General features: G+C 45.1%; 1 protein-coding gene across 1 annotated transcript in view; it reads right to left on the reverse strand.

Annotated features, from left to right (window-relative positions):
• Nucleotides 1-21468, reverse strand: part of Rab40b (RAB40B, member RAS oncogene family) — a 31611-nt gene extending 10143 nt beyond the window's left edge. The window contains exon 1 of the mRNA XM_021177978.1: nt 21221-21468. Within this exon, the coding sequence (XP_021033637.1) occupies nt 21221-21365 (145 nt within the window). The 5' untranslated portion in view covers nt 21366-21468. The remainder of the gene's footprint in view (nt 1-21220) is intronic.
• Nucleotides 21469-25540: the final 4072 nt, after the last annotated feature.

The raw sequence follows: 25540 nt of genomic DNA on the forward strand, positions 1-25540 counted from the left end.
CTTTGTAGACCAGGCTGGTCTCGAACTCAGAAATCCGCCTGCCTCTGCCTCCCGAGTGCTGGGATTAAAGGCGTGCGCCACCACGCCCGGCTTTGGTATACTTTTTGAGACAAGATCTCATGTAGTCTAGGCTGGCCTCAAATCGACTATTTAGCTAAAGAAGATCTTCTTCTTGCTTCCCACCTTCTATGTATTGGGATGACAGGTATGTACTGTCATGTCTAGCCTCCAAAAGCTGTCTTTAAAAACAAAAAATATATCCTCTCTCATCCCCCCAGAAATCATTTTTCTGCTTCTAAAAAACAAAACAAACAAGAAAATCCAAACACCTAGTAGGGATGGAGATTAAGGGCATGGACTGCTCTTCTAGAAAGGACCCAGGGCCCAGAAACTGAGGTCAGTAAAGATGCCAGCAGGGCCACACCCTTTGTATCACAAATGCCACCAAGTTTGTAACCTGCTCCACCACCATTTGGATTTTTTTTTTTTTTAAGACAGGGTCTCACTGTGTAACTTTGGTTAGCCTAGAACTTGCTCTATAAACCAGGCTGGGAACAAACTCACAGATACCAGTCCACTTCTGCATTTCTAGTGCTAAGATTGAAGGACGTCCAACCTGAGAATTAGATCTTGTATGGGTCAGGCATACAACATCACCATGCTTCTTTGTCACCATCATCAACACTAAAGGGCTAGCTTCAGTGCAGTCCCCTGGAGACATCTAGAGGTCTGGGTTTCAACTTTAGGTCCCCAGCCCCAGGAGTAGTGTTGCAGCCCCGTGCAAGGTACAGGAAGGCAGGCAGGAGCGTAGCTCCTCCCCAGGTTGGCAGTGGAGCCAATACCCTGGGAGCTGAGATCTATGCACTCTGGCTGCACACTGTAGACAGAACAGTGGCTGAACTCTTCCTGAACCCACCCATCAGTTACCCCACAAAGCCTTTCCCCAGTGTTGAGGACACATCCCCTACCCCAGCCTCGTGCGACACACTCCCTAACCGAGGCCCCAGCCCATCAGTTCTCTAACAGACCATATCTTAGTAAGGTTCTGAGTCCCCATTTGTCTCCTGTTAAGGTGACATTCTGTCCACAGGAGAGGGTCCATCATGCCAGTGGACAGGTGAATCAGTGGGAAAATGAAATACTGCCCCTTAGAGAGGAATAACTGCTGTTCTTTTTAAGAAACTCAGAGTCAGGAGCACAGTACCTCCTATCCCATTAGTGAGAACACAGCAAGATGCTGGCATGTCTGTGGTTTGGATGTTCCCTGACCTGGGCCTGTCTCACCTCGACACCCCTCCCCCACTTCTCTACCTGTGTGTTCTTTTGCCTCTCTCGCTCAGTGTTCCTTGCCTTTGTCTCTTTCCTAGCCTGGAGGATGGCAGGGAATTTTCAGCATCAGAACTGACTTCATTCCCACGCAAATGGATATGGCTCTATTGCCTGCCCATTTCTCTCATATCAGGGCTCCTGGGGAGGCTTCCTCATGGAACCACAGGAGAGAATTCCCTCTCCTGGGTCCCAGAGGAGCCCAATCTGTCATCGCAGCACAGTAGCCTCCTCACAGACCTTCAAATCCATGGAGTGCACAGGACTATCAAACACGGATGTTCTGCAGTGATCAGCACAGAGGCACACAGCATGGCATGCATACAATAAACAGAATACATTAGGTTAACTTTGAAAACGTTTCTTCCCTCTGGATTGCTAAAGACTTTTCATTCTCTCCATGAGGCAATGAATAAATACATTTGAACATCTGTTTTGAATGTGGAAGCAATAATTCTGACCTCAGCATGTCAATCTCTAGACGGGCAGAGTACCAAGCCTGCATAGGCTGGAGGCCATTTCATTTTGTTTTCTGAGGAGGTTAACTCCTGCCTAGGCAGGCTGGCTCTTCCAGCCTCTAAACATCCCATTTCTCAGTCATCCTTACGATCATGTTTGACCCATAAGTGGCTAAGTGCACATATGATGGAGGTCCCATGAGATTACTTCTCCTGGAAATATTGTAGCCGTCTTTGAGTGGGTATGCCATATGATGTTCCCACAATGAAAACTGGCTAGTGCTGCATTCTTTAGAATGTGTCAGGGTTACTACTAAACTACACTATCCTGTACTATAACAAACATAACAGAATGGAATGAAGTTTTAAGTACTTACAAGTTTAAAATTATATATGAGAAGACAGTGTGTCTTGTCCCACACATGTGCTACAGCCTGTGTGGAGGCCAGAAGGGGAAAAAAAAAAAAAAAAGCAAACTTGGCAGGAGACCATTCTTTTTTTTTTTTTAATTTTTTTTGGTTCTGGGGATAGAAAGCCATCACGTGCTAAGCACGCGCCCCACAACCCCCCTTGTGGAAAATTTCTTTTTTTTTTTTTTTTTTGGTTTTTCGAGACAGGGTTTCTCTGTATAGTCCTGGCTGTCCTGGAACTCACTCTGTAGACCAGGCTGGCCTCGAACTCAGAAATCCGCCTGCCTCTGCCTCCCAAGTGCTGAGATTAAAGGCGTGCGCCACCACGCCCGGCTGAGGCCATTCTTTCCTTCTACCATGTGGGTCCTAGAAAAGAACTCAGGTTGTCAAGCTTTACCCACTGAATCATTGTTTTTTGAGACAGGGTCTGATGTTGCCCTGTCTAAACTCAAACTCAAAATGTAGTCAAGGGTGATCTTGAACTCCCAATCCTCCTGCCTCTGTCTCCCCAGTGCTGGGGTTACAGACTTCTGTCATGCTTGAATTAAGCTTTCTTGAACTGGGTATATATCTGTTTTCCCCTTCTGGAATATCATCAATAAGATGTTAAATACCGTGAACTTGTCCCAAAATATTCTTTTCTTATTTTTCGCTTCTTTTTATCCCCTCTTTCATTCTCAGTCTCTTTCAAAATGTTTTATCATCTATCTTTCCTTTGAGATAGTTTTCATTCCAGTTACTACTGTGTTTTCAGTTTCCAGTACCTGTCTTGATTTTTACTGAATCAGTCCTTTCTGAGGTTATGCCTTGGCATGGTCCGGTCAACTTGCAAACAATGGTGGACACAAGAGAAAAGCCAGAAACCTAAGAGTTCTGGGGAATGGCCGAACGGAGGGACAGGGTACTTACTACAGGTCTATGTGCCACCATCACTGACAACATCCACCCACTTTAGAGGTCCTGGACCAGCTTCTTCCTAACGAGGGACATGGGAAACATGAGAAGCAGTGCAACACACAGGCTTGAGCATGGAGCTGTCTGGAAAATCCTGGTAGCCCTGGGATCCAGCCACTCCTGGAATAAGACCTGACATGATTGACAGATACATGGTGTAGGAATATCTTTTTCTGCTTAAACTTCTTTAGAGTTAACCTTTCTGTTTACCAAAAATGTTCAGGGCACAATGCCTGGAAGGAGGAAAGGAAAGAGGAGGATATGGGGAGAGAGAGAAGGGGAGGAGCGTGGGAGGGAAGGCATGGGAGGAAACGCCTAAGCTGGGAAAGCCACCAAAGATACACTCGATTCCTTACATAAACTCCACTGACCTACATCTGTCCTATAAGGGAAAATATACAAGAATTTAGAAGAAAATTCATCTATGGGGCTGGCAGATGGCTCAGCATTTCCGAGTGCCTAGCATTTCCTCTGGCTCTAAGATATCCAACAATCTCTTTGTTTCTGGCTCTTTGTTTGCTTGTTTGCTTGTTTTGTGGTTTTGTTTTGAGACTGGGTAGTTCTGGATGGCATAGAACTTTCAGACCAGGTTGGCCTTGGACTCACAAAGAATCACCTGCCTCTGACTCCTGAGTGCTGTGATTAAAGGTGTGTGCCACCACACTTAGCCTCTGACACCCTCTTCTGGTTTCTGTGGGCACCCACACTGGTGTACATATCCACACACATACACATAAATAAAATCTAAAAAGAAAATCTAGGACAACAACAAAAACCATTTAACTCAGACTTCCATTATTAGGGTGTTGTCTGAACAACCTGTTCCCAAGTGACCAGTTCTCCAAGGGCAGGAAAGAGCAGGCCTGACCCCAGAGCTCTGAGGACTGTGTGGCTTTCCCAGCATCTGTGCTCTGGTGAGGAGAACCTTGTCCTATGGACCCTTCACTTCCTTTAAGGCCATGAGAAAATTGGTCTTTCTTCAGAGTTACGTTATCGCCACTCTCAATGCTGTTTCCCCGACCCTCTCTGTAGCCCTGTAAGTGAGGATTTAGGACGGGGCTAGGTAGTGCTTTCTCAGACTATTGTGGTTTCTTGTAACAAAAACACCATAATGCTGCTTTCAAACAACAACTCTGGAGAAGGGACAGGGTGACTCAAGCACCAGGAGACTCAGGTCTGGAAAGTGTGACCTCCTGGTTCCCAATGACACTGTCTCTCAGCCCAGTAGGCGAGGGAGCTTTCCAGGCTCTGCTTGTAATTCATCAGCAAGACTCTACTCCTATCACCTAACCTCCCCACATCCTACAACCATCATGATTTTAACATATACATTTGGGAGAAGGGACACACTCAGTTTGCCACATGCAGAATTGGGAGACAGAGCTTTCACCCCCACTTCTACTGAGTAGAGTAGCGGCTCAAGCCAGGCAATCAGTAAGCATAACCCTCCTGGGTTTGCAGATCCTGCTGTACTTCCACGATGATCAAGACACTAATGTACCCAGACCCTGATACCAGCAGCTTCTTCACCTTCTCCTGGTTCTAGTTTTCCTGGCTGGAAGTAAAGATACACCTACCACAACTCAAAGGTCCTTGTCTGGTGGGTACAGCCATGTCTTTTCAGTGCCTTGGGTCCCACCTAATAGAGGTGGCTTTGGTGGTCTCCATATGCCATCCATGTGCAATTGTGTCTCTTCCTAGGGGCATCCATTATCCCTTGTGCTCTGTTTGTCTCTCCCTCATCATCTCTGTGGTCTTGTCACCACATCCTTGGCTCTGAAGCACTTAAAAGTGAATGCCAGATAACTTTTTCTCTGACTAGGAAGTGCTATGAAAGGCAACGTCACTAGGAATGAATCACAACTTTTATTTTGGACATAGAAGATGCCCTTTTAATGTTTACGTCACCAGTTTTGGCACCTGTGCCTTCTCACATGCTTTTTAGCCTGTATGTGACCTATTTTCTTAAAAAAAAGAAAAGAAAAGAAAAAGAAAAAGGAAAAGAAAAAAGGAGAAAAATTAACATTCAACTGTCTTTGAACTAACACCTGAAGTGAAGTGGACTCTACATTTGGCATCAGCCTTGGTTAACAGACCTAACTCTTTTGAGTTGATCACAATGAGAGTTTTACAAAAAAGAGCTCAAACCAGTAACTGTTGCCATCCCAAACTAACTGGAAGGCAAAAGGCCCTTAACCAAAGCCACGGAGAGAAGCCCTGGTACCAAATGGGGGCTGCTCAGGTGCTACTATTTGGGTCAAGTTAACCTACTCTGGCCCTTTCCTGACACTCCATCATGCTGTAGACCTGTGTCCTACGGGTCCAATGGGACTTGGCCTAGGAACATTCTACCGGCACTCCACAGCCCTGTGCCCAGGGCCTTACCCACATGCAGGGAAGAGGCAGAGGAAACCCAGGCTTCAAGTGTTCACCTTCTCCTGCCCAATCACCCATCACCTGAGTCAATCATACATGTATTCCAGACTTCTAGCGTTAGAGGCCTGGCTCCTAAGGGAGCCTGAAACCCTTTTGCATACGACACAGCTGCCTCTTTCAGGATCCCCGATGCTTTGATGAGTCCTTTGCCTTGCTGTGGCGCTATGCCTGCTAGGACCTGGCACCTGACCAGGGTCTGTGGACCACCCCCCAGCACCTCCTCAGAGTATGGATGTCAGGCCCTGGGAGAAGCTACCAGTCTTCTGTTAAGTCTGTCTGTCTCTCATTAAAGATAAATATCTAATATAGCCATATGATCACATAGCACACAGATAAAGAAGCCAAAGGCTCACACAGCTAGATTTAAGCTCACCAACACAAGAATCTCCCATAAACTTAGTTTCTGATGTATTTTGCTTTATTCTCTCCATTTTTTTTTCTTGGTATCAGCTCCTCATTTGCTGTCTTACCATTTCTTTTCCTTTGTTACCATTTGATCCTTGAGACACTATTTCTGACACTGATGCTGTCAGCGGTACCACACACACACACACACACACACACACACAAAATAACTCAAATGTGCTGAACGTGACTAATGTACCCACGTATCAGAATGTGATGACTCAGTGGGTAAAGATGCTTGCCAGCTGTACTCGATCCCTGGGACACCATTGGTGGGAGGAAAGAACCAACTCCTGCAAGTTTACGTCTTATCTCCACAGGTGTGACATGGTGACAAGGCACGGAAGAACGTGTGTGTGTGTGTGTGTGTGTGTGTGTGTGTGTGTGTACATATATAATAAATAATGAAAAATAATGTGATTAAAGTACCAGGGAGCTTCTAAAACAGAGCCTGTCAGAGTGTTTACTGAATGAGTCAGAATACAGGGTTACTAAGAGAAAGATAATGTTAACCTTAAAAGAAAACCTCACATACACACTCCCCACCCCCCCACCCCCCCCACCAGAATATTCTCTAACACGCTTAGATGAATAAGTGATATAGTAATCTATTTCAACTCCTCCGCCAGCTGCTTCCTTCTGTTTCTGGACGTGAGCTGCCAGGAATGTGACCCTTCATACAAGAAGATCACTTTTGGTGAAAATATTGATTAAATGTAATTTATAACATGTTTATTTCTGAGCACCTGACTTTTTTTTTTTTTAATGGTTTTTGGAGACAGGGTTTCTCTGTATAGCCCTGGTTGTCCTGAAACTCGATCTGTAAACCAAACCGGTCTCAAACTTACAGAGACCCACCTACCTCTGCCTCCCCATAACCCTGAGTGCTGGGATTAAAGGCGTGCCTTGTTGGAACCTAGCTCAGAGGATGTAAAGGAGGCTCCGGTGGTTGTGACTACACTCAGCCCAAGGACAGCAAGTCACTGTCAGGAAAGCCTGAGCAGGGAGCCACCTTCCCCATTAACCTAGAAGATGCTGGGATCTGACTTTAGAGAATTATGATGTTAGGACACTGAAATTCAAAAAGATCCTGGACAGGGACTGGACGGGAAGGGCAGGTGACTGCCAGGACGGGAAGGGCAGGTGACTGCCAGTATAAGGGCCTGTCTCTGTCTTGCCTTTACCCTTGCAGATAACTAGAAAACATGAAGGAACTGGGCTCCCATAGAGCACACAGGGGCAGTTGTCTTGGTGTTTGTGAAGCTACTGACCCTAATGGGCCTTAGCTGTGTGATCCAGAGAACAAACATGAGCATGAGGCCCAGGGAGACACACCATCTCAGGAGAGGATTTCTACCAGGTACAGAGCACCTCCCTCTCTCGTACTCTGCTGGCCCCTTAGGGTACACTAGTTCAGTGCACATCCAGAGTCTCTGTGCTGAAATGGACATTTTGAAGGAAGAAAGATTTGTTTTGTCCCACAGTATCAGAAGTTTCAGGCCACAGTCAACTGACTCCTGTGCTTTGGCCCTGCAGTGAGACGATAAACAGAGCTGCTGGCCTCAAGACACCAGAGAAGCAGAGAAGACAAGGGTCCCAGGAGAATGTGTGTCTCCAAGGGCATGTCCCCATGTGCCTACCTTCTTCAACAAGGCCCCAAAGTTTCTACGACCTCCTAATCATGCCATCAAGTTATGAACCCATCAAGGAGTTAATCAATCCATTGATGAGGTCCGACCCTTCATAATCCAGTGACCTCCCCAAAGCCCACCAGCTGGCAAGCAAGTCTTTCTCACATGATCTTTATAGGCCATTTCACAACTAAACCCTAACAAGGATTTGAGCTCAGTCTTGTCCAGCATCTTAGTCAGGGAGGAACCTGCTCCTAGAGCTGGGTGCTCATGAGGACCTGCATGGCCTCTAGCCCTGGCTGTCCTCTATGCTCTACCACAACCAGGAACACACTCTCTAGACAGGGTAAAATGCTTCTTTATAACCATTTTGCCACTAGGCCCTGAGCTCCCACATCAAGTAGAAACTGACTGTCATCTCCTCGGGGATAGGCTCTGAGGCTTGGCTGTGTGGGGGACCAGACTGCAAGGCTCCTCACTTACTCTGGCTCCTTGCATGTTTCCACAAGTGTCTACCAAGTAAGCAGAGCTGAGCAGGCAGGGGAGCAGGGGAGAGTCCTGCAGCTGCTTCCAGCCACACAGCCGTCTTCTGGAAGCGAACATACAATGAATGTGGATATCAACATGGTGGTGCGCATCTGTAACCACAGCAACTGCAAGACTGAAGCAGAAGGATCTTGAGTTGGAGGTTAGACACTGGTCTGTACAGTGAGACAATGCTACTTCCCACAGACCAACCACGGGGCCACCTAGACATTTTCTTGGAGTTTCACCCCATTACCTCTCTATATGATGTCCCTGCCACAAAGTAATATTATAGGAGATGCATTTTTAATGTTACTTGTAAGAAACTGATACAACTTGTAGTTCTAAAATATACTTTCTTTTGTTTCGTTATTTTCGAGACAAGGTTTCTCCGCTTAGCCCTGGCTGTCCTGGAACTCACTCTGTAGACCAGGCTGGCCTCCAACTCAGAGCCTGCCTCAGCCTCCCAGGTGCTGGGATTAAAGGTGTGTGACAACTCTGCTCAGTTGAAAATATACTTTCTTATGGTTTGGTTAATATTCTTCAATTTTTCAAGGCAACAGTAACTTTATAATGCGATTAAAATATGTGTTTATATGTATACATGTGAGTATATCTATATGTATTTTATTTTTTAAAGATTTATGTCTTTATACAGCTTATGTATGAGGTCTTTGTCTGCATGTATGCTTGACCACCAGCAGTGTACATCAGCTCCTGTTGTAGATGGTTGGAAGCCACCATGTGGATGTTGGGAATTGAACTCAGGACTTCTAGAAGAGCAGAACACTCAGTGTTTTAAATTGGTAAGCCACCTCTCCAGTTCCTCTCTATATAATCTGAATTTCTTCTAATGTGGTGAAGAATGGTGAATGGATAATGTCAATTATTAGAAATAAAAGGCCATTAGAGATAGTAGATAAAAATTACTATCATATAGGGCTGGAGAAATAGCTCAATGCTTAAGAGCCTTGGCTGCTCCTGTGGAGGACTTGGGTCCAGCTCCCAGAACCCAAGTGGTGGCTAAAATATGACTGTAACTCTAGTTCAAAAGGCTTCACACCCACTTCTAATCTACATGGTCACTGGATACAGATAGTATACAAACATGTGGAGGCAAAACACCCATTCCCATAAAATAAATATAAATAAATATTTTTTAAAGTTATTTGCACATCTATCTTCCTCCTTCGCAATTTAGAAAATGTTACTGGAGAGACTGGATAAAGGAGATGAAAACAGAAGACTGTGGCAAAGCCCCTGTGTCACCTGCAAGCTTGTTGGCTTTATTTATTTATTTATTTATTTATTTATTTATTTTAGGAAAGTCATACCATGTAGCTCTGACTGGTTAGAACTCTATGTAGACAGGCTAGCTTCTTCTAAAATGGGGACCATACCTATTTTCAGGTATTGAAAATATGAATGCTTCCACTCAAAATTTCCTGTCTTCCTGTATTCCCAGAATGTAATCTTATCTGGAAACAGGAAATAAGACTGTTTTAGATGTAGCCAAGGTAAGGCCATGATGATTAATGTGGGCCCTAAATCCAGTGCCTGATATGCTTAGGAGGACAGGAGATGTAGAAGTCTGGGAAATTCTATGACAATACAGGCAGAGATTAGAGCCAGCCTACTTTATGTCAAAGAACCAAGGACTAACGACACTAAGAAGTAGGATGGCAAGGAAGGGTCCCCGAGCCCTGTCAGCAGGGCTGGCTGAAGGATGGCAAGGAAGGGTCCTCCCCAGCCCTGTCAGCAGGGCTTGCTGACACCTTGACTCTAGGCTCTGCTTTTAGCTCTAGGAGAGAATCACTGCTGTATTGTGAGGTCTCGTTAATGTCACTTGTCACAGCTTCTCAGGAGCCCTTCCTCCACTGGCAACACATGAAAGCCCACCTCCCACCTCCCCTCAGCAGCCTCAGACTCCAGGGAAGACAGTGCAGGCGAAGGATGTTGAGAACACTCCTTTGCAGGCTCCTCCCACAGCAGCCACTCGGTCCCCTCATGTCGTATTATGGTATTAATTTCTGTACCATGCTAAACTGACTCTACCCAAACCCCACAGTCAGTCAGTGACCTCCCCAACACACACAGCATTCTGACTGGAAGAAACCAATTTCATCTACGGTTAGATATTATTAATCTAGAGAGAACTGAGTACTATTCATAGTAGTCAATGAATATTTTACTGTTAGGATAACAACCTTTTGTATTAATAATTAACGCTCCACATGTCAAGGCCAATTACTACTTAATATGGATAGTTATGAGTCTTTCTCTCTAAATCTGCTTTTTAATTAAGCCAATCAAACCAATCCTGTCACAAGCTACACTGTAAATAACACACTGTTAATTCAAATGTCATGTTTAGAGGAGGGCAATTAACCAGTAACTGTAAGACGTTGGAACACACAATCCATACAATGTAGCAACCGTGTGAGGCTCATTTTACCCTAGGCCCAAAGCTGGAGCATTTGTGAGGGCCTATGTTATTCTTTACCAACATTATAGGATTCTTCCTAAGACATGACCAACAGCATCTAGAACCAGGGAAACCCCGCTGAGACCACAGCACTCTGGACTTTAGCCTGGATCTCAAGCTCTGGCACTAACACAGAGGAAGCATCTCTCTACCTGGGCTCCTGATGGTACATGTGTACAGTTGTCACCCTCTCAGCTGAGTCTAGCGACAAGAATCATATAGTAGTTCCCCTGTTAGTAAAGGGTTCGGGACTCAACTGTGACCTGGTGGAGGTCTGGATTCTATACAGTATGTTGAGAGTTTAAAATCAGTGTGCTGGAGAGATGGCTCTGTGGTTAAGAGCACAGGTTGGTTGCAGCCTGGCAGTGGTGGTGAGTACCTGTGATTCCAACACTTGGGAGGCAGAGACAGGCAGATCTCTAAGTTTGAGGTCAGCCTGGTCTACAGAGTGAGTTCCAGGACAGCCAAGGTTACACAGAGAAACCCTGTCTCAGAAAATAAAAACCACTGCAGAGGATCTGGGTTCAATTCCCAGCCAACCATATGGCTACTCACAACCATCTGTAATTCCAGCTTCAGGGGACTCAATGCCCTCTTCTGGCCTCAGCAAGTACTGCACACTTGTATACAGACATGCATTTGATGTCAAACACACTTACCCACTGAGCCATCTAGACAGCCCCAAAGTCCAAATTCTTACTTCATAGATGTAAAATGTCTAAGATATCAGGAGATTACCACAGTTTTGGTCATGTTTAAACAGTGGTTCTTTGTGTAGATTGTTCCAGCATATAGGAAGAAAAGCCAGACTCGCAGAAGGCTGTTCATTTAGAAAAAAGCAACACTAGTGATACAAACATGTTGGATGTCTTTACTCTCACAGAAAGCACCAATTCAAGTTCAGTTACTCTCCCAAGACATTTTGTAAGGTACACAGTCATGGTTTCTTGTTTTGGTGTCAATTTTTCAATGAAGTTGTAATTGTCGGGCAGAAGGGAGTTTAAGATCTACACCAGTTATGGTGGCACATGCCATTAATCCTCAAACCTGGGGGACAGAGGCAAGCAGATCTCTATGAGTTCAGGACCAGCCTGGTCTTCACAGTGAGTTACAGCCAGGATTACACAGTGAAATTTTGTCTCAAACTAAAACAGAAATAACAAGTAACTCCCCCGGCAAGAATTAAATATCACAGAATGCAAATCCGGTTAGGAAAAAGAAAAAAGAAAGAAAAACCCATAGCATATAGCCAAATTCATCCATGAAAGAAGAATAATTTTGTAGGCTGGTAAGACCGTTCAGTGAATGATGGCACTTGTCACCTAACCTGATGCCTCAGATTCTACCCCTGGAGCCCACATGGCAGAAGGGACTGGACCAACTCCTCCTATAAATTGTCCCATGTCCTTAACACACATGCCATGGCATGCATGATGAATAAATAAAATGTCAATAAAAAAAATCATGCTGTGGAAAGACAAAGCTAAAACCATCTAAATTACCTGAGGACCATACAAATAGCTCCATACTTATGAACCTCTGTAAATGGCAACAAGGCTTTTTAAAAATCACTTGGTAGGTTGGTGAGATGGCTCAGTTAGTTAAGAGTACTTGGTAGGTTGGTGAGATGGCTCAGTTAAGAGTACTTGGTAGGTTGGTGAGATGGCTCAGTTAAGAGTACTTGGTAGGTTGGTGAGATGGCTCAGTTAGTTAAGAGTACTTGCCCTTCCAGAGGCCCCAGCTTCGGTTCCTAGCACCCGCATGGTGGCTAACAATCCACTGTAACTCCAGTTCATGGAGATCCAGAACCCTCCTGTGATCTCTGGGCACTGCATGAATGTGATACACAGACATACATGCAGGCAAAACACCCATGTACATTTCTTTAAAGAGAAACCTTCTGTCCACTCTACAGGGGTCAACAGTATATCAGATACTAGACACACTGCTGCTTACAAAACAAGGGGAAATGCTCCACTCTATCCCCTCCACTGCCCACCCATGGAGCAGTGTAGGCCAGGTGGAGATGAGATGGTGTAATGTCAATACCCGAGATGGTTTCCTGGATTCTCTGCACTGATGTTTTGCCCACACCACTTGTGGGTAGGAAGCCACCTCTGAGTGATAAAGAAAGGGCCTGTGGTGAAGCCCAAAGCTCATCACAAATTCTAAAAATCTGAAAAGGATGAGACCAACTGGATTGAGGCCAGACTGAGACAACAGGAAACATGAAGACATTCCTGTGAGCTGTGCTTTTATGTCATAAACATTTTTTTCAAAATAAGACAGTTATTAATTTTTTCAAAATAAGACAGACACTATCTCAGCCTAGCCTTGAACTTCTGATCTCCCCGCTTGTACCACAGGAGTGACAGAAAGATAACTGTGTATCAGTATGTCTAACATACGTAGTGTTGAGGATTGAACTCATGACTTCATGCATGCTAGGCAAGCATTCTATCTACACAGCCACTGCACACACCAAGTCCCATATAAACTCTTTCGACATTTATTTTGAGGCTGGAGTGATGGCTCAAATAATGGTGTCAAAGCCTGAGTTCCATCCCCAGGACTCACATAGTGGAAGGAGAGAACTGACTACTGAAAGCTGTTCTATACATGTGAGATGTAGCACATGTGCACGCACACACACACACACACACACACACACACACACACACACACGGGGGTGGGGTGGGAGGTGGCTATGTTTGAGCATTGCCTAGCACCCAGGAGGCCCCGTGTTTAATACCAGTACCACAGAAAAGATGCAAAGTGCAGCTTTACCATTTTCAAACACACAGAAGCATTTCTGAACGTTAAAAAAATTGCATTTAACAAGATTCATTGTGTGCTTATAAGTGGTAGCACCATCTGCAAAGCAGTAAGGAGTCAGCCTCTCCTTAGGGAGCTTCTGCAAAGGGCACGGGCTCAGGTTAGGACCCTTGAGTTCACACTGGAAGGCAATGACTTTGTACAACATGTTTTAAGCCTCAGAGAGGTTGCCATGGGAAACCAGCAGGGTAGCTTTTTAAGTGAGCAAATGTATGGGTCGCTGGCAGAACAGAGAGATGAGGAAACACACAGGTCTGGAAGGAACATCTGTCAGGAGCACAAAGAAAGGGGAAAAGATCACGACTGAGTCACTGAGTATAGAAACCTAATGCTCTTTGTGTGGAAGAGAGAGGACTTTCCTGAACATTATCTCTTGGAGATAGACTTCTAAAGGTGGCAGGAATCTAGCTCAGCCTCCTAGGCCAGCCTGCCTGCCCACATCCTAGCTCTTCTACAGGACATGCCACCTTAAGGGTGATATTCATCCTCTGATAATATAACTTTGTCTTGAGAAATAGCACTTGAGCACTTTCAATACACGGAAATTATTATTACCTCTGTATTATTACACAGAAATCCTTCTGTGTGCTTGAAAACAATAAAGCTGTATTTTGCATCTTTGTCTGTGGTACTGGTATTAAACATAGGGCCTCCGGGATGCTAGGCAGTGCTCAAACATATACATGGAGATTTTCCTGAGAAAAAGGAGCTGGCGATGTTGCCAGGAAGGGAAGTAGTCAGAGAACACGACATGCCTGGTTTCCTGGAAACATTTGGGAAGCAGCAGATGTAGTATTTGGGGGTCTGTTCAATTTACCAACCTTATTCACCACTAATGAAATTCACAAAGTGCAAGAAAGCCTTCAGAAGGTCACAAGCTGGTATGGGAAGTGTCACCAGTTGAGGCAAAGAAGAAACCTGTTGATGGTGGGATAGGTATGAGAAGAAATGTGCTATGGCTACTGACCCTCTTCATAGTAAGGGTTCTCACAGGCTGTAGGACAAAGGATTGTAAAATGTCCAAGATGACACATGGGAAGGCTTATCTACACATGGTTTGGATAAAGAGAATATGCATCTCACAAGAATCCCTCAACAACACAGGAAGAGACTGAGTGACTGACGTATACTCAGGGGGTGACAAACCAACTGCTGTCATCTGAATGGATGTCCACAGCAGTCTACTTGCTTAGGGTTTGCTCTTAAGGTGATGGTTTGGAAATGGTGGAACCTTTGAGAGGGCTGGTGTGAAGGCCTAGGTCACAATGGGACCTCAGCCCTCTCTTTGCTCTCTGAAGAGATACAGGGCTTCCCTCTTTCACATGCGCACACCATGGTGTACCTGATGCCTTAAAGCATGAGTACAAGCTCCAACATCGTGAACTAAATAAGCCTTTTTTCCTTCCTAAAGTGAATACCTCAGATATTTGTCAAAGAAACCGGAAGCTGGCTGACATACAGACCAACTGCTTACACGCAGAGGCTACGCCAAGCATGCTGTCAAAGACGTAGCACAAAGAAAGAGAGACATCTCTTCAACTGTATAGTTAACTGTCAGAAAATTTAAAGATGGATATTGATTCCCATGTTCACTGTTCTGGGTTGTCTTGTTTGTTTTGTCAGCTTGACACAAGCTTGAGTCGTCCGAGAAGAGGAAGTCTCAATGGAAGGAATACCTCCATTAGACTGGCCTGTAGGCAAGCCTGTGGGGGTGGGCATTCTCTTGATTGATGATTGATGATTTATGATTGATATGGAAGGGCTCAGTCCACTATGGGTAGTGCCATCCCTGGGCAGGTGGCCTCTGTATATATAGAAATCAAACTGAGCAAGCCAGTCAACAGCGTTCCTCCATGGCATCTGCCCTTATTCCTGCCCTGATCTCCCTTCATGGTGGACTGTAAACTGTAAAGTGAAATTAACCTTTCTCAAATTGTTTTTGGTTGTGATGGTTATCATAGCAATAGAAAACAAACAAACCATACCATATTTCAGGGGAAGGCAGCCATCAGTGTCAAGGGTAGAACAACAGAACTTAGGGGACATATCCATTGTTCGGCAATAGGAAGACACTTGTTACATGAAACTCTGTTCTAACCATGAGACCCTGGCAATTTGGGTTATGTTAAAATTAGAGTCTCCTGTTTGTCCAAATTCACTACTAAAAGACTGACAAACTGATGCACAGAGGAGAGTTACTATGCACAACTGACACAAAGATACACAGACAGCCAGAATAATATTTTTAAACATGTCTACCAACACTAAAAATAGTCAAACTACAAGAAAAAGACAAAGACTTGAATATTTTATTAAAGAAGAAATTTAAAAATAAAAATGTGCTTAATCTCACTAGCCATCGGATAAATTAAGAATCCTTTTGTTTGTTTTTTGAGGCCTGATTTCATGTGGTTCAGGCTGCCCTTGAGCTTGCTGCATAGTCAAGGTTAGTCTTGAACTACTAATCTTCTGTTTCAACCAGTTCTCTCAAATGCTGAGATTACTGATATCTAGTTTTTTAAAAAAGATTAATCTTTTTATGTGTCTGGGTATTTTGTTTGTGTATATATATATATATATATATATATATATATATACACACACACAAACACACACATACACACTACGTGCATGCTTGGTGCTACAGATCCCCTGGACCTGGAGCCACAGACAGTTGTCTGTTGCCATGTGGGTACTGGGAATTGAACCCAGAACCTCTAGAGGAGCAGCCAGTGCTCCTAACCACTGAGCCATCTCTCCAGTCCCTTGCTCTGTTTTTTTAAAATATGGTTTTGAGGAACAAATCTATGGCTTCATGTGTGTTAGGAAAACACTTTGCCAAATGAGCAACATCCCCATACCTTCCAAAATAAATAACAAGAGGGGCTAGAGAGATGGCTCAGCACTTAACAGCCCATGATGCTCTTGCAAAAACCCTGGGTTCAGTTCCCAGTACCTACATATAACTCACAACCTTCCATAACTCCATTCCCAGGGGATCCAACATCCTCTTCTGATATCTATGAGCACCGAGCATGTATGTGGAGTACCTACAAACAAGAAGGCAAAATACAAAATTTTTTAAAAAAAATTTTAAAAACTAAACAAATGGAAATAGCTAAAATGTCAAAGGAAAGTACTAGGTGTTGGTGAGGGTACAAGCCACCACAGCTCTTATCATTTAGAGGTAGAAATGTAAATTACAAAATATTTAGGAGTATGTGCCAATGCCAAATGTATGTGTAAGTATCCATATCTGTTATTTTGTGTGTGCGTGCTTATGGGAACTGGGTCCCTGGCCACACATACGGCAGGCACATTCTGTATGGCTAGCTAGCCTACACACTCAGCCCTATAGACATGTCTCAAACTCAACACTGGTAACAGAAATGAAAAAGACGTGGATTATGTGGGTACATAATGAGCAAAGAAACCCACTGTAGTCAGTAACTGGAAACCACACAATTCCCATAACCAGGAGGATCAGCAAGCCATAGTACAGCCAGCCATGCAAGGGATTTACAGACAATGAGAACAAACAGCCCTGGCCACATACACAGGGCGAGAGCCTCACATGCACAGAGGAGCAGGAGAGGCCCTCAGAGAGCATTCTCTTTTCCACAGGGTAAATTCAGGCAAGAGGGATCCATTCCTTCAAAATCCAGGAGTGTGACCATGCTGAGGGTATGCTGTGGCTGGAAGAGGGAACATGGGCTTCAGGAGCCTGGCAGTGTCATGCCTTAGTCTGGTCTCTGGTGACATGACATGCTAGGTTTGTGGAAATCCACTGAACTATGTAATAACAGAATGTGCACCATTCTATACGTATGTTTCACCTCAAAAAGTTAAGAGGAAAGAAAACATGACAAAGGACCAAGGAACAACAACAACAAAAGAGTCCACTCTGGCCACTTTGACAACACAGCAACTTAACAGAACATTAAGTCAGAAAAGTATGAATTCAAAGAGGATTTTTTTTGGAGCACTTCTTCTTTTCTGGTTTTTTGAAAATACTTTATTTTATCTACATGTATGTCTGTGTGAGAGTGTCAGATCTTGGAGTTACAAACAGTTGTGAGCTGCCATGTGGGTGCTGGGAATTGAACTCAGGTCCTCTGGAAGAGCAGTCAGCGCTCTCAAGCACTGAGCTATCTCCCTCTCCCCTGTTTTTCCTTTATTTTACTCATTTATTTTTACTTTCTGTTTATGAATGATTTGTCTGCATGCATGTATGTGCAGCATGTACACGTATGATGCTTACAGAGGCCAGAAGAAGGCACCAGGTTCCCTGGAACTAAAGTTGTAGGCAGTTGTGAGTTCCAGCACCAAGTGGATGCTGCAAATAGAAGCCAGGTCCTCTGGAAGAGCTTCAAGTGCTCTTTACTGAACCATCTCTCCAGTACCTTAGGAGATTTATAATAAAATGTAAAAACTAAATCTAGGGGGTTGAAGAGATGGCTCAGTGGTTAAAAACATTGTCTGTTCTTCCAGAGGTCCATCCAGAGTTCAATTCCTAGCAACCACATGGTAGCTCACAACCATCTGTAGTGGGATCTGATGCCCTCTTCGTATGTGTTTGAAGACAGCTACTGTGTACTCATATGCATAAAATAAATAAATAAATCTTTAAAAAAACTAAATCAAAAGAAAGAAAAAAATTGAAACGACACCATTCCTGAATTAATAACTTCAGAAACGGCTGTAAACAATTCACTAAAATCAAAATGCTCAACAAAGACAGACAAGACATTCATAGAAAGTCAGATGAAAGAGACAAAAAAAAATGACTAAAGCAAGTAGAAAGAGGTGAACGCTCATGGAAAACACAGCATGATGTCCAGCATAAACACACAGGGCAGAACAGAAGACCTGTAGTCAGTGCTCATGTTGACTACATGATGTGTGAATGTTAGGGTACTTGGCAAGGAATCCTAACATTGCAATGGAATGAAAGGTGGTCATAGACAGCATTGACACAGAGATACTGTCTTAGATTGTCAACGTGAACAAAAAATTATCACTGTGTTCTCTGAAGTGAAAAAAAAAAAGTAGGCGGAGGGGGGGTGGCTAGAGAGATGGCTCAGTGGATAAGAGCACTGACTGCTCTTCCAAAGGTCATGAGTTCAATTTCCAGCAACCACATGGTGGCTCACAACCATCTGTAAAGAGATCTGATGCCCTTTTCTGGTGTGTCTGGAAACAGCTACGGTGTACTCATATACATAAAATAAATCTTCAAAAAAAAAAGTAGGAAGCAGAGTTCATCTCAGAGAGAAGGCCTGAGAAAGATCACTGCCTACCAATGTCTCTGAAGACCAAGAGAGGGGCCAAGAACCCCAGAGTGCAGGAAGGTTCTGAAAGCTGAAAAAGATAGGAAGACATTTTCCCAGAGCTCCATGTAGAAATGTTCTCCTGATGCCAAACTGCGTAGAGGATAAACTCCTGCTGCTTTAAGCTAGCTTGTAGTCATTTTTCATAACAGCAAATGAGAAATCAATACAAAAGCAATGAGAGATATTTTATGGACACAAATCAAATTCCTCTGAAATTAAGAAAGGATTTTTTTTTATCTAGAATTCAAAATACACACATATCAAAAATTTTGAGTCGTGGCCTGATTAAGCAAGGTAAGGCAAAGAAAAACAGTCTTCAAAAATTCCTAAAGAAAGGCAAATCTCCCATTTAGAAAATCAGTTGGCATGATGTTTTCACCATAACAACATCAGATACCAGAAAGACTGTGAACAAGTTACCAGGTATTGAGGGGAAAGAGCAGTACAGTCTAAGAACACTGTGTGTGTAGCCAAAGACAGACAACGTAATCTCAGTGCAAGTAACTCAGAAGGTTTTAAACTCAGGAGTAGCTATAGCCAACACTGAACTCATTTTTTTTTTTTTTTTTTTTTTTTTTTGAGACAGGGTTTCTCTGTGTAGCCCTGGCTGTCCTGGAACTCACTCACCCTGTAGACCAGGCTGGCCTCGAACTCAGAGATCCGCCTGCCTCTGACTCCTAAGTGCTGGGATTAAAGGCGTGTGCCACCAACGCCCAGCTCTGAATTCATTTAAATACTGCATGAATACTGAGCACAGGTATTAGATCTACAAAAAGAAATTGAGTGTTCCAAACCTCTGCAGTATGGAAATTGCAAAGTGGGCTACAAAACCTGGACATGGAAGCCGAGAGTGGAGCATGAAGCCAAGAGTGGAGCATGAAGCCGGGAACACTACATCTTCCACTGCCAGAGCACTGAGAGAGACTCTCAGAGACTGAGAGAATGTCTTTATAACAAAATAATGACCCAAGCTTCATAACATTTACCTCGCCCCTATTTGTTTATTTTCCTGCTTTTTTTTTTTAAATCTCCCCTCCCTAATTTACTCCCTCCCATTCTGTTTTGTTTTTTCCCCCAGACAGGGTCTCATAATGTAGCACAGGCTGGCCTCAAACTCATGGCAATCCCCCCCCCCCCCCCTGCTTCTTGAATGCTGGGATTACAGGTGTGAGCTGCCATACCTGGCCCCTGCTCTTCCCATGCTTTTTTCTTAGCCCTAAGAGAAATATGTAGTAAATCAAAAAGCCACAATGGCCACAACTACGGCATCAGTTCTCTGCACTCTCTTAGACCATGTTGACAGAAAACAGACAAAAGCAACAGAAGCGCAGTGGGCCTTGCTCAAGCCAACCAGTAGCCTGCTCACATGTCATCCACATCTTTCTCTCTGCCCACATCAGTCATCTACTGTGGGACTCACGTCCCCTTTGGGGGCTTGTTAAACGTTTTACTCTTTTGCCTCTGCTGAAGCCTGGGTGTTTCATTGAGCACCAGGACCTGAAGACAGGGCTGTCTTCAGTCACACCCTTGCTCTCACAGTAATGCTGTCCAACAGAGCTTTGTCCTAAAGGAAAGGTCTAAATTTGTTCGGTCCAACCTGGCAGTTAATGGCATTGGACCACACAGTTTTAGGGCCTTGCCTTGTGGCATTGCCAGGGGGCTGGAGATGCAAGAAGCAGTCTGCAAGCCCAAAGAACAGAGGGTGGCAGGCCTCAGGACAAGGTCTGTATTAGAAAGGTGTGTTGAAACCCCCACAACAACACAATAGGCATTCACTGAAGTCTGTGCACAGCCACAGTCGAAGGGATAGATCATATGTGACTATTCTTGGATCTTCTGCTCAGGATTCTGCCACTCTGTCTCCTTCCTCTGGGGTGCAAGATCTCAAACCTCAGGCTTCTAGGACACTCACTGCTCACTGCCCTGGAGCCTGAGACACTCTGGTCTCACCCGTGTCCAGTCTCCTGGACTCCAGCCTCTTAGTTCCTTCCTACACCCCAGCCAACTCTACAGGGTCACTTAGATTCCTCCTCCTCCTCCTGGAAGTCCTGTCCATTAGGACACAGAGCTTAGTGCTTGGAATCAAAGGCTGGAGTCTAGTCTTGCTACTCTCTGCTTGCAGTTCCATGCACCAAAAGGTCATAGCCTCAGAGACTGTGGTCTCCTCTGCCCCGTGGACCGCTGCCTCTCTGCCCACGCCTCCTGTAATCCCACGCACTTCTCCCGAACACGTAGCTAGCACCTGCGATGTCCCTCGACGACCACCCTGAGCTGCTTTGCGGACTCCGCCCACAGAGCACAGTCTTCCCCAGCATGCGGGTCCTAGCCCTGCCCAGCCGCTCCCGGGACTAGACCCACGCTGGAGAGGTCGCTCGCACCGACACCCCAGCGCTGCGCCTCCGGGCGCTGCGGCCGCGCTCACCCGCCGGGTGGCCATAAGGAGACTCGGCTGCTCCGTCCTGCAAGCTGGCCAGGATCTCTCCCTTGCCCACGTCGCTGTCGCCCACCAACAGGAACTTAAGTAGAAAATCGTAGGCCCGCACCGGGCTGCCCAGGGAGCTCATCATGCCGGCCCAGCCACCCCGCCCATACCGGCCCAAGGCTGCGCGCAGGCGGCGGAGGGTCCCCGAGCGCCGCGGGCCCCTCGAACGCCCCACCGGTCGGGGGCGCTTGACAGCTGAAGAGCCCCGCCCACCTTACCTTGCCATTGGCGAGCCTCAGTTGCTGAGGTATATACACATGCTCATTGGTTAGCAAGCTCGCCCATCTATTTCTTAACGCCTCCGCACCACGCCCACCGCTTCTCTTGGGAGGACTTGTTGCCTAAGCCAATGGAGGTCCGAAGGCCGAGCCAGAAGAAACAGAAGTGGGGAGAGGTTTGCTCCTGCAAACCAATGGAAGAGTGGCATAGAGAGGAGGGGCGTGGTCAGTGTTTACTCCCTCCCCTGTATCAGTGCATAACAGGAGCTGGCTCCAGATTGGTGTGGGAAGTGTTGAATCCCTGCCTGGTAACAAGAATTTGTCCTGCAGCTCCACAGAGCTTTGAATGCTAGCGTGAGAGCTTAGCATGTTCATGTGTTCATGTAGGCATCAGATGTAACTAAAGTTACAGGCAGTTGTGAGTTTCAGCACTAAGTGGACACATGGACAAGTGCACCTCTAAAGGTGTCTGCTAGTGGGTGCCTCGAGGTCTCCACGGGTTTCTGTCCATACATGTCAGTGTGAGTGAGTGTGTGTGTGTGTGCATCGTGTGCCTGTGAGGTTGTTGACGGAGAGCATATGGCGGGGACCTGTCTGTTTCTGATCTCTTTTACCCCAAGGGAGCAGTGAATCTGCTCTCTGTTCAGGAGCACCTCACCAGTGGGAACTAAGTTATTTAGAGTAATCATAGTTTAGCACCCCCGCTACCTACATCTTTATACAACCTGAAGTGGAAGCACCTCTTGCACTCGTGCCTCCTCTCTGTTAAGAAGCATATGTTTCTGGATGGAAAAGAAAAAGCAGTAGAAGAAAATTACGAAAGCGTTTGTGAACATTGTTCTAAGCGCCTCGGCTGTGCTGTGATTCAGGACAAGGCCGGTTTGGCTCAGAACAGGCTGGTCTCGGAGCAAGGTGACCGCTGCCTCCCTGCAGGAACACTATCCTTTCAAAGAGTTGACTATAATAAGCTCTAATTACAAGATATAGTTGCCAGTTTAGAATAGGTAGTTGAGATAGGGTTTTTCGAAACAGGGTTTCCCTGAGTAGCCCTTGCTGTCCTGGAACTGGCTTTGTAGATCAGGCTGGTCTTGAGATCTGCCTGCCTCTGCCTCCTGAGTGTGGTATTAAAGACATCGGCCACCACTGCCCAGCTAGAATGGATGGTCTCGCTGAGCCATTTTTGACTCAGAAGACTATCTTTGACTCAAGATTACACTATTGCTAACCAAGAATACCCGAGAGCTGTAATTATTTCAGAGGACCATGAAATGGCAACAATCGCCTAACTGTCCACCCAGAAAAACCTTCCTTAGAGCGCTTTAGAATGTCTGAGTCCAGACAGCCTTTCCCTACTGATTTGCCAACTAAAGCTGCACTAGAGTATATTAGATAAATTCTACTTTTGCCTTTTTCTGTCACAACTCATATCTCACCAGCCTATCAGTGTCATCCATGTGGGATGACAACATTTGAGGTAAGAGTTTAGCCAGTGTGATGGCTTGCCTGTAATCCTGTGATTGGTAATCTCCTCAACGTGGTAGGATATGAAATCACCTAAGAATCACACTTCTTGGCATGTCTGTGAGGGTGTTTCCAGAAGCATTGAGGGAGAAAAGATTAAGTAGCTGCCATCTTGCATGAAGATGTACAGACATTAAGAGGTACAAGGAGAAGCAGAATCAACTGACTGCCTTTCTTTCATCTCAACTGTATACATTGTTGCCACAGCCACCTCCACTGCTATCCATCACACTCCAGCTTCCTACAGGACTGAATACTGGTAGCTTTCCAGGAATCTTCCAGATCTTCAACATTAGACCTGCAGCTGGGTCATCTTGCTTACTGGGCTATTAGGTTCTCTTTCCATCATGCAAGCTCTATTGTGTAAGTTAGTCTTATAAATCACTCTTTATTTTACACACACACACACACACACACACACACACACCCCTCCTCCCCTACACCACAATTAGTTTTGTTCCTCTGAGAATCCGTCTTAATACAAATCCCAACAGTAAGGAGGCTGAGGCAGGAGTATTGTACATTGGAGGCTAGCCTGGGTTAACTAATGGCTTTGAAGCCAACCAGGACTACACAATGTGACTCTGTGTTAACAAAACAAAACCAACCCCAACACACAAGAATTGTACTTTTGCTACTTGCATCCATCCTGGCTTTATTTTTAATTATTATTTCCAAATATATGTGTCCGTATGTCTGTGAGAATGTACACTGTTGTGTATGTAGATGCCCATAGAAGTCTGAAGTGGTCAAATCTCTTGGTGATGGAGTTACAGGTGGTTGTGAGTCACCTGATATGGGTACTGTGAACGAAACTTGGGTTCTCTAGAAGAGCAGCATGCACTCTTTTTTTTTTTTTTTTTTTTTTTTTTTTTTTTTTTGGTTTTTCGAGACAGGGTTTCTCTGTATAGCCCTGGCTGTCCTGGAACTCACTTTGTAGACCAGGCTGGTCTTGAGCTCATAGCTGCCTGCCTCTGCCTCCCGAGTGCTGGGGTTAAAGGCGCGCGCCACCACCGCCCGGCTGCAGCATGCACTCTTAAATGATGAACCATGTCTACAGCCCCCAATTTGCACTTCAAAATGTTCACTTTGGATAACCAGTTTATTTTTCAAAACTTATTAGTTACTGGCTGATTGCCTGATTGAGGTGCTGGTGAAACCACTATTTAAAAAAAAGAAGAGAGGCCTGGGATGTAGCTTAGTTAGTAAAGAGTTTGCCTATGGTTGTGGTTTGAATAAGAATGCCCTCATAGTCTCGTGTATTTGAATGCTTAGTCACCAAGGAATGGTACTATCTGAGAAGGATTAGGAGGTGTGGACTTGTTGGAGGAAGTGTGTCACTGGGGATGGGCTTGGAGGCTTCAAAGCCACACCCAGCTTAGTGTTATGTCTCTTCCTGTGTCTGCCTGTGGATCAAGAGATAAAGCTCTCAACTACTCCTCCAGTGTTACCATACTTCCTGTCACAATGATAGTAGACTAAGCCTCTGAAACTGTAAGCAAGCCCCCAGTTAAATGCTTTCTTTTATAAGAGTTGACTTGGTTGTGGTGTCTCTTCACAGAAACAGAGCAGTGGCTAGCACCCCCTACACACAGTCATGGACTTGATTCCGAGCACTCAATAAACTGGGCACTGTGGTACATGCCTGTGATCCTATCACTGGGGAGGGGGTAGCAGAGAGACCAGAAGTTCAGGGTTATCCTTGCCTACATATAGATTTTGAAGTCAGCTTTAACTACATGAGACCCTGTCTCAAAACAAAACCAAAACAGAAATATGAAAGAATAGAAGATAGAAGTAGAATCCCCACCCCCACCCCCCAAAAAAAAAAACTCTCTGAAAATAGTTGGCATTTATCTTCCTGTCTTTCTGAGGTCTCATATTCCAGTTCGCTGTGGTTGTTTGCCACCTCAACAAGATGGGGCACTCTCCTGCTCTGAGTTTCTTACCCTGCATAGCTGGTCTCAGGTGGGTACTAAAGAGATGGCTTAGTGATTAACAGCACTGGCTGAATTTCTAGAGGTCTCAATTCCCAGCACCCATATGGTGACTCACAACTGTTTGAAACTCCAATTCCAGGGGATCTGATGCCCTCGTTTGGCCTTTGTGGGCACAAGGTACACACATAGTACACAGGCATACATGCAGACAAAACACCATCCACATATAATAAAATAAAAGTCCTCGGCTCACTTCCAGGAATTATACCCAATAACCCCTTCAGCCCTCCCTGATGTGATACAACACCAGAACATTTCCTGGAGTATGTGATGAGTGACACCTGGGTGGGGAGGAGGAATGCAACACTGGTCACCAACCAAAGGAAAAGACTGTTATGCTCGAGTCCCTGATTTTTCTGAATACATATAAATGGCATCTCCACCTGAAGATACTGTTCAGGGCTTGGCTAGTTAGGCCTAGAGAGGAAGAGGCTCATGGCTAGAAGAGACTAGGTGGGTATGATAGAAGCCTTTCCCAGACTACCATTACCTTTCACATCTCCTGACCTTTCACGAAAGCT

The sequence above is a fragment of the Mus caroli genome, chromosome 11 (assembly GCF_900094665.2).
Source record: "Mus caroli chromosome 11, CAROLI_EIJ_v1.1, whole genome shotgun sequence".
In the NCBI taxonomy this organism is placed as follows: domain Eukaryota; kingdom Metazoa; phylum Chordata; class Mammalia; order Rodentia; family Muridae; genus Mus; species Mus caroli.